General features: G+C 40.7%; 1 protein-coding gene across 1 annotated transcript; it reads left to right on the forward strand.

Annotated features, from left to right (window-relative positions):
• The first annotated feature begins 2,963 nt into the window (after positions 1 to 2,963).
• On the forward strand, positions 2,964 to 3,211 carry LOC122444991 (DPH3 homolog). The gene is made up of 2 exons (XM_043473938.1): positions 2,964 to 3,073; positions 3,148 to 3,211. Exons 1-2 carry the CDS (start codon positions 2,964 to 2,966, stop codon positions 3,209 to 3,211), a joined length of 174 nt encoding a protein of 57 aa, XP_043329873.1.
• The last annotated feature ends 12,974 nt before the right edge of the window (positions 3,212 to 16,185 follow it).

The following is a 16,185-nucleotide window of genomic DNA, read 5'->3' on the forward strand; positions in this document are numbered from 1 at the left end:
CCTTATAGAAAGATCTTGGAAGATCCCATGCTTGCTTCCACTGTGTGAGGTTACAGTGAGAAGACTGAAATCAGTGAAGAAGGGGATTCTCACTAGACACGAAATCTATTGGCACCATAATCTTGAACTTCCCTGTCTCTAGAACTATGAGAACTAAATGTTTGCTGTTTGTTTATTTCTTTATTTGGCCACAAAGTGGCTTGTGGGATCTCAGTTCCTGGAGAACCCCGGCCTTTGGCTATGAAAATGCAGCGACCTAACTACTAGATGTCAGGAAATTCCCCAATGTTTGTTGTTTATGAACTACCTGTAGTATTTTGGGGTTTTTTGTTTGTTTGTTTTTTGTCCTCACCGTGCAGCCTGTGGGATCTTAGTTCCCTAACCAAGAATTGAACGTGCCCCCTGCATTTGGAGCATGGAGTCTTAATAACTGGACCGCCAGGGAAGTCTCAGTATTTTTGTTATAGCATCTGAAACGACTAAGATATTAAGCTGTGGAAATGAAACCTTTCACCTCAGATTAGGACTTGAACCCATGTGCTGGGACTCAAACCTGGCCAAAACCCACGGTCTTCCAACTGAGATCACACACCTGGTTTCAGAACCCAATGAAGCTGAGACTCTTGATGTCTCATCACAGAAAGAAATTAGTGAGAAAGTGATAGGTAAGAAGTGGATTTATTTAGAGAGAAAACATAGTCCTAAGAAGGCAAAAGGAGAAAAGGGTGGGAGAGGTACCTAGACAGTATCACCGACTCAGTTGACATGAATTTGAGCATACTCCAGGAGATAGTGGAGGACAGAGGACCATAGTGTGTTGTAGTCCATGGGGTCATAAAGAGTTGGACGCGATTTAGCAACTCAACAACAACCACACTTCATAGACAAGAGTGTGAGCCATTGCAGAGGGTGAGTGTGGCCTTGAAATGTGGTTTAGTTAGATTTTATGAGCTGGGTTATTTCATGGGTAATGAATGGGAGGATTATTTCAACTATTTGGGGGAAGGGGCAGAGCTTTCTAGGAATTGGGCTACTGCCCACTTTTTGATCTTTGATGATCAGCCTTGGAACTGTCATGGTGCCTCTGGGTGTGTCATTTAGCTTGCTGATGAGTTACAGTGAGCATATACTGAGGATCAAGTTCTAGTTGAAGTTGATTTGTTTGCCCTCTTGGACCCATTTGATTCTAATCAGTTTATGTTTTGTCCTCGGATGTCATTCTTTCCAAGTTGTGTCCTGCCTCCTTCCCTCCTGTTTCACGGTCAGTTTAAGTGCATGTACCAAGACATTTTTTTCTTAAGTACAACCCAGCCTATCCTGACTAATACAAAAGGCACTACAATCATAGTATTATAGAAATCACAGATTATATGACATTTACATTCACCCTCAATTTGAAGAGGTTGAAGGGAGGAAGGAGAGATATTGCTGAATCAGTCTACTATCATCTTCAACAGTACAGACCAAAAATACCATGTGCAAGTCATAGGCTCCCAGTAGGCATTCTGAAGAATCAAAGAACATGGAAACAAGAAACAGATTGAAACTAAATCCCTGCTCTGAATGTAGAACCTCTTCAGCTACATAATCCTTTCCCCAAAGAGTTTTATCCTGAAAGACTATCAGGGTTAAGGCAAGTGGATGGACTATTATAGGCAAAGTCCTTATTTTTGCTAAAGGCTTTAATATACCTATTACCTTTATGATACCAAGCTTAAAACTTGAAGACAAGAGAAAAAGAAAGAAACAAAGTGGAGACAAGAGGAGAGTTGTAAGAGAATGTAAAAATAAATGGGATTGAGGAGTTTATGGACACAAGATCAGTGGTATTAGTGTTATTGTTCAGAGGCAAGAGCAGAAAATCCAGGGATATCAAAAGCAGGCAATATAATTAAATAGAACAAAGATGACTGATGTAATTTGCACTGGGTTGTGATCCTTAAGGTCTCATTGGGCCAGAGAAGTCTGTGTTTTCTGAGAACATCATATTCTATGTGGAATAGCATGGTAGTTAAGCATGTGAGCTCTGGCGTAAGAGTAAGATGGACTCATAGCCCAGCTCTACTACTTACTAGTTTTGCATTCTTGGTTAAGTTATTTAACATTCCTGTGTCTCTGTTTCCCCACCTGTAAAATAGGAATTAAAATAGTGCCCTTTTCATATGGTTGTTGAACCAGACTATGTGAGGAGTCTCTCATGATTCCTTCCCCAATCAGCAAATAATGCAGGTGTCCCAAAAAACTCTCCCTCCCCCTCCCTCAGTGATCAGGGTATCACTCAGAAGACCGAGGAGGTAGTTTTTCCTTCCACACTCTATAGCTAGAGGCAGACAGATGATCTGTGTATAGTTTTTGTGAAACAGAGGCAATTACCCTCACCAAATGATCCTGCTGTTTGATTTGTAGTTTGACTCTGGAGTCAAAGGTGGGAGGGTTCATGCTTCATTCTTGCTTACATTCAGTGAAGATGCCCTGGGGGCCCATTCCTACGTATTGTTATGAATGTTCTCTTTTTGCCCTGCCTTCCCAGATGTCTTTCTGTTTCTCATACACAGGCATAATGCATCAGTTCTCATTCCTTAAATCATTAATAACAAGACAATCATGACCTGAGTCAATTCTATTCTTTCCACAGTATTAGAGTATTGGTTTAGAATAATGATTTCTCTGCATTCACAGTGATTCCCTCCATGGATGTGAAACCGGGAATATAACTTATTGCAGAGTGAAGCAGCACATATGTGATTTACGGCCCAGGCTCTGACACTGCATGAATTGGTTTAAATCCTGGTTCTACCTCCTTCTAGCCATCTAAACTTAAGCAAGTCACCCAAGCCCCATGAACCTCAGTTTCCTCACCTGAAGAATACGAATAGGCCTGGCTGGTTGGGGACCTGGAAGTTGGACTGGCCTTGGCTTGGGTAGGATGGCAGAGGTGACAGACCTCTGTGGCCCCGGTGACAATGGCAGTGTTTCACGATGAGGTGGAGATCAAGGACTTCCAATATGTAAAGAACTCAGAGATGTACTTCTACCCCTGCCCAAGCGGGAATAAATTCTGCATCACCCAGGAAGATTTGGCAAATGGGGAAGCATGGCAACATGATCTAGCTTCTCTCTCATTATATAAGTAATTTTTGACAAAGGTCAGTTTACTTGTAGAGAGACAGTCCCAGCCTCTTCCACCAATAATGAACTAGTTAAATGCTAAAGAAGACTTTAGGACTCCAAAGCCTGAACTTTGGGGAATGAGCCAAGCTGGAAAAATCAAATTCAATCACTATCTTCTTCCCGGGGATAATTTTTTTTTTAATTCGCCGCACCATGTGGCTTTCAGGATCTTAGTTCCCCAACCAGGGATCAAATCCATGCCCCCTGCAATGGAAGCACAGAGTCCTAACTGTTGCAGGAACGGGGACCCCTTCCAGGGCCTGAAAGTGGGTCTTTTGTCTAACACTCAGAAATGAATTGTCTGAGGAGACACAGGTGCTGACAAATCAAGAGACTTTATTGGGAAGGGGCATCCAGGTGGAGAGCAGGAGGGTAAAGGAACCCAGGAGAACTGCTCTGCCTCGTGGCTCACAGTCTCGGGTTTTATGTTAATGGGGTTAGTTTTCAGGTTGTCTTTCACCAGTCATTCTGACTCAGAGTCCTTCCTGGTGGCGCATGCTTTGCTCAGTCAAGATGGATGCCAGTGAGAAGGATTCTGGGAGGTGGTGGGACACGTGGTGTCTCCTTTTGACCTTTCCTGAACTCTTAGGGTTAGGGATGGCTTATTAGTTCAGTGTTCCTTACCAGGACCTCCTATCATAAAATAACTCACATAAATGGTTACTATGGTGCCTGGCCAGGGTGAGGAGTTTCAGTCAGTGTGCTTCCCCTAACATAATCACTGGACCATCAGGAAATTCCCAACAGTCATTCTGTAGCTTGCTGTTTGTTAAAGTGTGGTTTCTTAAAACTGGCTGCTGAATTCATCTCCAGTTGAAAAAGCAAGTCCACCACACGACATACCTGAATTTTGTGCCTAGAACTTTGAGTTGGACGTTTTCTTAATTTTCCATCTGATCATAAAAGAAGATAATTTCAAATCAGTGCTATCTTTCTTTCCTTCAGTTTTGTTATTTATATGAAAGTGAAAGTGAAGTTGCTCAGTCGTGTCTGACTCTTTGTGATCCCATGGACTGTAGCCTACCAGGCTCCTCCATCCATGGAATTTTCCAGGCAAGAGTACTGGAGTGGGTTGCCATTCCCTTCTCCAGGGGATCTTCCCGACCCAGGGATCAAACCCAGGTCTCCCACATTGCAGGCAGACGCTTTACCGTCTGAGCTCTCAGGGAAGCCCTTGTTATTTATATACTATACACCTAATTGCTTCATTATCTGACAAAAGCATCATCTACCTCAAGTCATTAGGATTCTTTTTTTTTTTTTTTTTAATATTTATTTATTTGGCTGCATTGGGTCTTAGTTGCAGTACGAGGGATTTTTTTTTTGACAGTGCACGGACTTCCTAGTTGTGCTGTGAGGGCTCTGAAGTACGGGGGCTCAGTATTTGCAAGATGCAGGCTTCGTTGCTCTGAGGCATGTGGGATCTTATTTCCCCAACCAGGGATCAAACCCGCATCTCCTGCATTGCAAGGCAGATTCTTAACCACTGAACCATCAGGGAAGTCCCAGGATTCTTTAATTTTTTTTTAAAGGAGAGTAAAACAAAAAGAATGAGGATAATAGTAGTATGTATATCATGAAGGGGTTATTTGGATTTAAAAAGTTACTGTAAGTAAAGCACTTTGTACTTGGCAAACTTTCAATAAACATAGGTTATTATTCACTTCTGTGTAATAAATGAATGGTAAATATTGCCCCTTGGTAAATATTTTATAGACCTACAGATCACTTTTATGCAAATAATTTCTACATGTTTCTCCCTAGACCTAGCATCTCTTCTGAACCCCAGATAAATGTCCTCAGTTGATCACTACATATTTTCTCTCTTGCATTGCTCTCCATCAGATTCGTCATTACATTAAACTCATCTTCCTCTAGCTGACTCCCTCTGGTCTTCCCTATTTCTGTTAATATCATTATTGTCACAGTTTCTTAGGTGTAATAATTTTGTCACCCATAACTATAAAAAAAATAACCAACAGCTGACATTTATTATTTACTATGTGCCAGACAGTGTGTTAAATTTTTATTGAATTACTTTATATAATCCTCAGAACAGTCTTATGATGATTTATCAAATATAGAAACTGAGGGTTAGTGATATTGGATAACTTCTGCAAGTTTATATAATTAATAAGTGACTGAGTCAAGAATCACCCTGACTGGACTTCCCTGGTGGTCTAATAGTTAATAATCTGCCTTCCAATGCAGGGTTCAATCTTTGGTTGAGGAACTAAGATCCCACATGCTGCAGAGCAACTAAGCCTGCCTACCATAATTAGAGAAGTTCATGCCACAACGACGTCCCCGCCTAGTCAAAATAAAAAAAAACACCTCACATCTTTTTAAAACAAAGCCATGCTCCTTAGCACTATCATCAGTGTTAAACAGGTCCTCTCTTTCTTTTTCAGTTATATCTGATCAATTCCTGTCAGTTTATCCTAGAAATTCTGTTATAAACATTCCTTTTAACACTTTAATCCTTATACCTTGATTATTGATGATGTCAGCATCCTAATAATGAGTTTCTTTTCTTCCAGCTTCTTGCTCTTCCAAATTTTAGCTAGATTATTTACTGTCTAAAAGATAGCCCTTCCTACATACCAGGGTAATTTTGAATCATCTCTTCTGATCTATTTGTATCTCTGTAAAGTGAATGAATAGCGCTGAAACCATCCATCTCAAATTGGGACTTGAACCCACAGTCTTTTAATTAGAATCACTCACCTGATGTCTGGACTTACTGAGGCTCAGGTTCTTTGTGTCTCAGCACAAAAGGAATTCAGCAAGAGGCTAAGTGATAGGCAAGAGGTAGATTTATTAATATAGGACACTGGGGAGAGATGTAAGCAGGCAGGTGAGGGGGCTCTGCCCTCTGAATTAAGTGGGCTACATTTTTATAATCAAAGGAAAGTGAGGAAGGGGGAAAGGCACCTTCTTCCTCATTCTTTGAGTAGATGTCAGGCTGACATCACTAGCTCCTCCTTTTGTATCTGACAGGGGAGTGTCTGACCCTATGGGGTCAGACTAGGACTGCCACAGCACCTATTCAAATCAGCAGAAGGGTGGTAATATTTTTCTTTCACTTAATGATCTGAGGTATATCTTGTGCTTTATAGTTAAGTAAGCCTGCTTCATTCCACAAAATTCCCATAGCTTTCTTGAGCGATCATTAACTTACAGTGGTCTCCCAAATTTCCCTGGGTTTCCCTCTCTATCTATAATCTTCTACTGGGACTTCTACAACTACCTGTGTAACTATCCCATTCTATCCCTATCACTCTTGATAGGTTTTCTTTTTTTTTTAGTTATAGGATATTAAGATATTTCTCATGTTACTGTCCTATCCCCAAGTTTCAGTGCGTTTCCATTAATTATAGCCGAAGGACTTAACTTAACCTAGCATTTAAAATTTGTCTCTAATCTTGGTGGTTCTATCCCCGACTATTCTGTAGCAATTTATGAAGAATGGCTAACCAGTTTCTCAAACGTTTTCTGCTTTTCTCTTATACCTTTACTCTTTGCTGCTTTCCTAGTCCCCTAGTACCTACAAACTTATCTAATTACCATCTTCTTTTTGTGTACACAAATCCTACTTCTTCTATAAAATCTTTACTCTATCAAAGCAGTCTAGTGACCCCTCTTTCTCCCTTCACAGTAGTTGATATCGTTAGTAAAATTCACTAAACATTACTGCTATTATTATTTTGGGAGATGAATATATTTGATTGGCAGATTTTATTTTATCAAGGAGTGGGTGAAAAGCCAGTGATCTAATGTCTGAGATGGTGAATTCCCATTCTTGGAGGTTTCAAGCAGACGCTGAAACCCGTAGATAGGGTTTCTGGAGAGAGTATTGGTGCATTTGCCAGTTAAGATTACTTTCATCTTTAAATTCATAATTTTTTCTGATTTAGTTTGCAGAAACATTTATGTATGGAAGCATGGAGGGTTTTGTGTGAGGTTGGGAAAGGAAGATTAAGGTGAATCATGTAACTAGAATGGCTTCGAGGAAGAGATGAGACCATCCTGTTTTTCCATTGCCCATCTCCCTTCTCCAGCATTTGCCTGGGCAAGACCCTCCCCACCCAATAAAGTTTAAATCATCAAGTTAAAAGAACTTAACTCTAAGACATGGTCTTGCAGTCTACCAATCAATAGCATTTGAATTCTCAGATTCTCAGGATCCATCCCAGAATTTACTGAGTCAGAATTTGCATTTTAACAAATTCCCAGTGATTAATTTGTACACAGGTATTTTAGAAGTACCAGTAGAGTGGACTCTAAACATTAAAAAGGTGCTTTATATAGAACTCTATTGAGCTGATAATGATAGCTCAATTGTTAAAGAATCTGCCTGCAATACAGGAGACCCGGGTTCAACTCCTGGGTTGGGAAGATCCTCTGGAGAAGAGAAAGGCTACCCACTCCAGTATTCTGGCCTGGAGAATTCCGTGGACTGTATAGTCCTTGGGGTTGCAAAGAGTGGGACCCTACTGAGCAACTTTCACTTTCTACAAAAAAAGAAGAAAAAAAGAAAACTAGCAGTCAGTCAACAACTTTTTTTTCTTCTCTCATGCCCCACATCCTATCCATCAGTAAGATTTAGGTATAGGCTTGAAACCACCCAGTTCATATGGGACTTGAACTTAGCCAAAACTCAGATTGGGACTTGAACTCAGAGTCAGACTCACTGTCTTTTTCTATTTTTTGGCTGCACCACACATCATGCAGAATCTTAGTTCCCTGACCAGGGATAGAATCTGAGCTCTCTGCAGTGGAAGCACAAATTCTTAATCACTGATCCACAAGGAAGTCCCTTGAACCCACTGTCTTTTAATTAAAATCACTCACCTGTTGTCAGGACTTACTGAAGCTCAGATTCTTTATGTCTTAACACAGAAGGAATTCAGTGAGGCAAAGTGATAAGCAATAAGTAGATTTATTAATATAGGATGTTTGTGAGAGATATAAGCACACAGGCAAGGACCCTCTGCCTTGAGAATCAAGTGAGAAGGCAGGTTTATTTAGGGAGATGCACACTCCATAGCCATGAAATTAAAAGACGCTTACTCCTTGGAAGAAAAGTTATGACCAACCTAGATAGCATCTTAAAAAGCAGAGACATTACTTTGCCAACAAAGGTCCATCTAGTCAAGGCTATGGTTTTTCCAGTGGTCATGTATGGATGTGAGAGTTGGACTGTGAAGAAAGCTGAGCACCAAAGAATTGATGCTTTTGAACTGTGGTGTTGGAGAAGACTCTTGAGAGTCCCTTGGACTGTAAGGAGATCCAACCAGTCAATCCTAAAGAAGATCAGTCCTGGGTGTTCATTGGAAGGACTGATGCTGAAGCTGAAACTCCAATACTTTGGCCACCTGATGCGAAGAGCTGACTCATTGGAAAAGACTCTGATGCTAGGAAAGATTGAGGGCAGGAGGAGAAGGGGACGACAGAGGATGAGATGGTTGGATGGCATCACCGACTCGATGGACGTGGGTTTGGGTAAACTCCGGAAGTTGGTGATGGACAGGGAGGCCTGGCGTGCTGCAGTTCATGGGGTCGCAAAGAGTCGGACACGACTGAGTGACTGAACTGAACACTCCATAGACAGAGTGTGGGCCCCCTCGGAAGGTGAGACGCCCTGAGAGATACACATTTAATAGACAAAATGCAGTCTATCTCAAAAGATGGGCACAGCCTGGAAATATAGGGTGATTGCCAAGTTTTTAATGGGCTGGCTGGGAGGATTATTCCAATTATTTTGGGGAAGAGGCAGGATGTCTAGGAATTGAGCCACTGCTCACTTTTGGTCTTTAATAGTTGGCCTTCAACTGTCAGGGTGCCTTTGGGAGAGTCCATTAGCATACAAATGCATTTCAATGAGCATATAATGAGGCTCAAGGTCTCCTGGAATTGAGTCTTCCTCCATCTTGGGCCTAGTTGGTTCAAACCAGTTTATATTGTATCCTCAATAGCTCTGTCATTCTTTAGGGGTTGTGCCTTGCCCCCTTCCCTCCTATTTCAGGTTTAACCTTAAAAATATACCCTGTAAAAAAAAAAAATATATATATATATATATATATACCCTGTAACCGACTACTTTTCTTTCGTCACCAACTATTGCAAACTACCATCATCTCCCACTTAGACTACTACTAGAGTCTCAATTAGTTTTTCTTCTTTTATTTTCTTTTTTAAAAAGATTTATTTATTTATGCTTTATTTTTTGACTGTGGTGGGTCTTTATTGCTGCACTCAGGCTTTTCTCTAGTTGCGGTGAGTGGAGGCTACTCTTTGTTGACGTGTGTGAGCTTCAGTAGTTGTGGCACATGGGCTTAGTTGCTCTGCTGAATGTGGGATACTCCCAAACCAAGGATTGAACCAATGTCCCTTGCATTGCAAGGTGGATTCTTAACCACTGGACCACCAGGGAAGCCCTCAATCAGTTTTTCTGATTCTGTTTAGAAATTTTTAAAATTTTGAAATTTTAGATTAATGGAAAGTTGCAAAAAAAAAAAAAAAAGATATGAAAAAGTCCATGTATCCTTCATCCAGTGCCTCTAATGGTAACATCTTGTATAACTATACTACAATATTGAAATTGACATCAGTATAATCCACAGATTTTATTAGAATCTCATCATTTTACATGCACTAATTTTTTTGGTATGTGTATACTTCTTTGCAACTTTGTTACATGTGTAGATTTATATAATTATCTCCACTCCACAATCAATATACAGAACAACAACAACAAAAATATACAGAACAATTCTATTACCACAGGATTCCCTTCTGCTACCCCTTTAGAATGTACCCTACCCTCTCCCTAGTCACAAGTTCCTGGCAACCACTAATCTATTCTTTATCTTTATAATTTTATTATTTCAAGAATGTTGTGCAGTGGATAAGAATTCGCCTGCCGATGCAGGGGACACGGGTTTAATCACTGGTCTGGCAAGATTTCATAGGCCAAGGAGCAACTAAGCCCATGTACCCCAACTATTGAGCCTGTGTGTTGCAACTACTGAAGCCCATGTGCTTACAACCTGTGCTCCACAACAAGAGAAGCCACTGCAATGAGAAGCCCACACACAGCGATGAAGAGTAGTCCCTGCTCACTGCAACTACAGAAAGCCCATGTAAAGCAACAAAGACCCAGCACAGCCAAAACTAAAAAAAATAAATAAAAATTTTAAAAAGAATATTAAAAAATAAAAACAAGAGATACTTCCCTGGCAGTCCAATGGTTAAGACACCATGCTTCCAAAGCAGGAAACATGGACTTGATACCTGGTCGGGGGACTAAAATTCTGCATGCCATGTGATGTTGCCAAAAAAATAAAATTTTAAAAAAAGCAAGAATCTTATGTAAATGCAATAATATAGAAAGTAATTCTTTTGTGACTGGCTTTTTTCAATCAGTATAATTCTCTTGAGATCTGCCCAAGTTTTGGCATGTATCAGTGGTTTCTTTTTTTATTGTTGAGTAGTGTTCCATACTTGGGGGGGAGTTGTTGTTGCTTGCTTCTTAATTTTTATTGGAGTGTAGTTGATTCACAATATTGTGTTAGTTTTAGATGTACAGCAAAGTGAATGATGGACATTTGGATTGATTCCAGTTTGGGGCTATTATAAAAAAAGCTTCTATTGTTACTCAAAAACTGGATTCACCTCTTTGTGGGTGTCAAGCAAAAAGACACATCCAAGCCAAAGTGTGGGAGAAGGAAGAATTTATCACTTACAGCTAGTAAGGAGAACACTAGGGATATTTCCCAAAACAGTGTCTCCCCAACAGCAAAATTGGAAAGCTTTAAGCTAAGGGTACATGTATTTTCATGAAGGGGCTTGAACAGAGAATTTAGCTTAGATTTGGGACAAAGGTTGACAGAGTTCAAGCTTTTGTTAACTGAAGTCATGAGGTTCAGAATATGTCAATATTATTATTCCTTAGGTTCTGACCAGTCTGGAATCTCAGCCTATAGCCATTCTCCACAAGGGTGGGGGCCTTAGTTCCTGCTGAACTCAAAGATATGCGTTAGATTGTTATGCATGTCTCTTAAGGATCTAGGATTCTTTTATTAATAAACTATTGCTTCTTGATTGCTTTCTCTTCGTTCCTGCATTCTAACTTTAGTTCCTTCAGAATCCATAATTACTGAGCCCTCTTCAAGGGCAAGCCTTGTGGCCAGACTTTGATCCAAAGTGGCTTAGGCCAAAAATGGCTTCTCTTAAAGTCAAAAACACCAAGGCTAGGTCTCTTTCTCTGGGGAACCCCTACCTTATCTGCTTACACTATAATCTGTGTACAAGGTTTTGTGTGAACAGAACATAAATCACTTTCTCTAGGATAAACACCCAAGAGTGAAATTGCTGGATCACACAGTAAGCATAGTTTTATAAGAAACTGTCAAATTTTCCAGAGTAGCTGTACCATTTTACACTCCTGCCAGCAATGTATATGAGTGGATACAGTTCCTCCACCTCCTTGAGAGTATTTGGTGTTTTCACTGTTTTTCAAAAATTTGAGCCATCATCATAGGTGTGTAGTGATATCTCATTGTAATTTTTAACTAATTTTATTTATTTGTTTGTTTTTGGCTGCATTGGGTCTTCCTTGTTGAGTACTTATCTAGTTGTGGAGAGCACGGGCTTCTCATAGAGGTGGCTTCTCTTGTTGTGGAGCTAGGTGTGCAGGGTTCAGTAGTTGTGGTCCATGGGCTTAGTTGCCCCATGGCATGTGGAATCTTCCCAGATCATGGATGGAATCTGTGTCCCCTGTATTGGCAGGAAGATTCTTAATCACTGGGCTACCAGGGAAGTCATTATTGTGATTTTTACATTTTCCTAATGGCTAATGATGAATATCTTTTCCTTTGCTTATTTGCTGTCTATATATCCTTTCAGTGAAATGTCTATTTCTTGTTTTTGCTCATTCTCTAATTGATATTTTTTTTAACAGTTAAGTTGTGAGAATTCTCTGTATAATCTAGATATAAGGGCTGTGGTGGATATGTGACTTGCAAATATTTTATCCCACCCTTTAGCTTCCCTGGTATCTCAGCTGGTAAAGAATCCACCTGCAATGCAGGAGACCCCACTTTGATTCTGGGTCAGGAAGATCCCCTGGAGAAGGGATAGGCTACCCACTCCAGTATTCTTGGGTTTCCCTGGTGGGTCAGCTGGTAAAGAATCCACCTGCAATGTGGGAGACCTGGGTTCAGTCCCTGGGCTGGGAAGATCCCTTGGAGGAGGGCATGGCAACCCACTCCAGTATTCTTGCATGGAGAATTCTCATGCACAGAGGAGCCTGGTGGGCTGCAGTCCATGGGCTCACAAAAAGTCAGACATGACTGAGCAGCTAAACACAGCACCACCCTTTAGCTTGTTTTTTTTACCCTCTCCTCAGGGTCTTTTGAAGAGCCAAAGATTTTAATTTTGATAATGTTAGGGGAAACACTGACTGAAATTGCCTGGCCAGGCACCACGGTAACCATTTGCATGAGTAATTTTACAACAGGAAGATCCTGGTAAGGAACACAGAACTAACAAGCCACCACCAACTGGAAAAATTCAGGAAAGGTCAAAAAGAGACAGGAGAAACCAGTCCATATGTCCTACCAGAATCCTTCTCACTGGAATCCATTTTGGCTGGATGATGTGTGTGTTATCAGGAAGGACCCTGAGTCAAAATGACTGACCAGAGACAACCTAGAAACTAATCCCATCACCATAAAACTGAGACTGTGAGCCACATGGCAGGGCAGTTCTCTCGGGTTCCCTTACCTGCTGCTCTCCACCCGGGCAAACCTTCCCAATCGTCTCTTGCTTTGTTAGCATATGTGTCTCCTTGGACAATTCATTTCTGAATGTTAGACAAAGACCCACTCTTGGACACAGGAAGGGGTCCCCTTACCTGCAACAATAAGATCCAATTTATCAGTGTTTCCCTTATATGGATGGTGCTTTTGGTGGCAATTCTGAAAACTCTGCCTGGCTATTGGTCCTAAAGATGTTTTACCATGTTGTTTTTCTAAGCTTTTTATAGTGTTGACTGAAAAAAAACACACAGCCTAAAAGTTGCGAATTAAGTTTTATTTAATGAACTTACTGAGACTATAGCTTGGGAAACAGTCTCTCAGATAGCTCTGAGGTAAGGGAAAGGTCAGAATATATAGTTTTTGCTCCCCCCCCCAAAATGTTAGTAGAACATCAAAAGATTCAGTTGAGTTCAGTTCAGTTGCTCAGTTGTGTCTGACTCTTTGCAACCCCATGGACTGTAGCACACCAGGCCTCCCTGTCCATCACCAACTCCCTGAGTTTACTCAAACTCAAGTCCATTGAGTCAGTGATACCATCCAGCCATCTCATTCTCTGTCGTCCCCTTCTCCCGCCTTCTATATTTCCCAGCATCAGGGTCTTTTCAAATGAGTCAGTTCTTCGCATCAGGTGGCCAAAGTATTGGAGTTTCAGCTTCAACATCAGTCCTTCCAATGAATATTCAGGACTGATTTCCTTTAGGATGGACTGGTTGGGTCTCCTTGCAGTCCAAGGGACTCTCAAGAGTCTTCTCCAACACCACAGTTCAAAAGCATCAAAAGATTACTGCTAATCAATTTTAGAAACCAGGCTTATGGTTGCCAAGGGGGAGGAGGTTGGAGGAGGGAAGGATTGGGAGTTTGGGATTAGCAGGTGCAAATTATTATTTATAGGATGGATAACTAACAAAGTCCTACTGTATAGCACAGATGACTGTATTCAATATCTTATGATAAAACATAATGGAAAAGAGGATGAAAAAGAATATATATACATGTATAACTGAATCACTTTGCTGTACAGCAGAAATTAACACAGTCCTTGTTAATTAAAATAAATCAACATTTTAAAAAATTGCTTATAATCACAAAAAAGAGATTCATTGGGAAAAAAAAAGCAGTTTCACTAAAATTATTCCTTTGATATGCATTTTAACTATCTAGGGCCAGTATCCTGTTTTTCTCTTGATTTCCCTTCATGGTGCACCACTAGAGAGGCTACAGTGGTTAATAGTTTGATGACAGCCAATAGTCTTTGTTTACTGAAATGGCAGGCAACATTTTCTACCCCTCCTTTTTTTGTTCACATATTTTTACACTTATAAATCTATGATTCATTTCTTCATTTTGGAGAGAAAACCTATAAATAAGGCCATGCACCTACGGTCAACTAATCTATGACAAATGGGGCAAGACTACACAATGTTGGAAAGACAATCTCTTCAACAAATGGTGCTGGGAAAACTGGAAGCCACACATAAAAAAATGAAATTAGATCATTCTTTAACTCCATACATAAAAACAAACTCAAAATGGATTAAAGATCTATATGTGAGACTAGAAACTATAAAACTCCTAGAGAAAAACATAGGCAGAACACTCTCTACATAAATCACAGCAGCATCTTTTTCAATCCATCTCCCAGAATAATGGAAATAAAAACAAAAATAAACAAATGGAATCTACTTAAATCCAAAAACTTTTGCACAGCAAAGGAAACAAAATGAAAGGACAACCCATAGATTGGGAGAAACTATCTGCAAATGATGTGACCAGTAAGAGATTAGTCTCCAAAACTTACAAACAGCTTATGATGCTTAAGAGCATCAAACCAAAAAACCCACTCAAAAAATGGGCAGAGGACCTGAATAGACGTTTCTCCAAAGAGGAAATACAGATGGCCAATAGATGTTCATTTCGAACAATAGATGTTCGAAAAAGTGTTAAATGTCACTAAGATGTTCAACCTCACTAGTTATTAGAGAAATGCAAGTCAAAACTACAATGAGCTATCACCTCACACCGGTCAGAATGGCTGTCACAAAAAAAATCCACAAACAACAAATGCTGGAGAGGGTGTGAAGAGAAGGAAACCCTCCTACACTGTTGATGGGGATGTAAATTGGTACAGCCACTATGGAGAACTGTATAGAGGTTCCTTAAAAAACTAAAAGTAGAGCTACCATGTGACCCTGCAATCCCATTCCTGGGCATATATCCGGAGAAAAAGATGATCTGAAAGGATACATGCACCCCAATGTACATTGCAACACAGCTTACAGTAGCCGAGACATGGAAGCAACCTAAATGTCTGTAGATAGAAAATGGATTTTGTGCCTGAGCCCATGCTAAGTTGCTTCTGTCGTGTCTGACTCTTTGTGACCCCATGGACTGTAGCCCATAGGTTCCTCTGTCCATGAGATTCTCCAGGTGAGAATACTGGAGTGGGTTGCCATTTCCTTCTCCAGGGAATCTTCCTGACCCAGGGATGGAACCTACATCTCTTACATCTCCTGCATTGGTAGGCGGGTTCTTTACCACTCACGTCACCCAGGAAGCCCCAAGAAGATGTGGTTCGTATATGCAATGGAATATGACTCAGCCATTAAAAAGAATGAAATAATGCCATTTGCAGCAACACAGATGTACCTAAGGAGATGGCAATGGCAACCCACTCCAGTACTCTTGCCTGGAAAATCCCATGGACAGAGGAGCCTGGTAGGCTACAGTCCATGGGGTCGCTAAGAGTCCGACACGACTGAGCGACTTCACTTTCACACATTGGAGAAGGAAATGGCAACCCACTCCAACCTTCTTGCCTGGAGAATCCCAGGGGCGGTGGAGCCTGGTGGGCTGCCGTCTATGGGGTCGCACAGAGTTGGACACGACTGAAACGACACAGCAGCAGCAGCAGCAGATGTACCTAGAGACTGTCATATTGAGTGAAGTAAGTCAGAGAGAGGAGAAATATTGTATGACATCCCTTATATTTGGAATCTAAAAAGAAATGATACAATTGTATTTACAAACAGATGCACAGACTTTGAAAACAAATTTACAGATGCCAGGGGGACGGGAAAGTTAGAGATTTCTGAAGGTCATGTACACACTGTTGAAAACGGATAACCAACAAGGACTATTGTATAGCACATGGAACTCTACTCGATTTTATGTGCCAACCTGGATGGTAGGG

This window comes from Cervus canadensis, chromosome 1, assembly GCF_019320065.1.
Source record: "Cervus canadensis isolate Bull #8, Minnesota chromosome 1, ASM1932006v1, whole genome shotgun sequence".
In the NCBI taxonomy this organism is placed as follows: domain Eukaryota; kingdom Metazoa; phylum Chordata; class Mammalia; order Artiodactyla; family Cervidae; genus Cervus; species Cervus canadensis.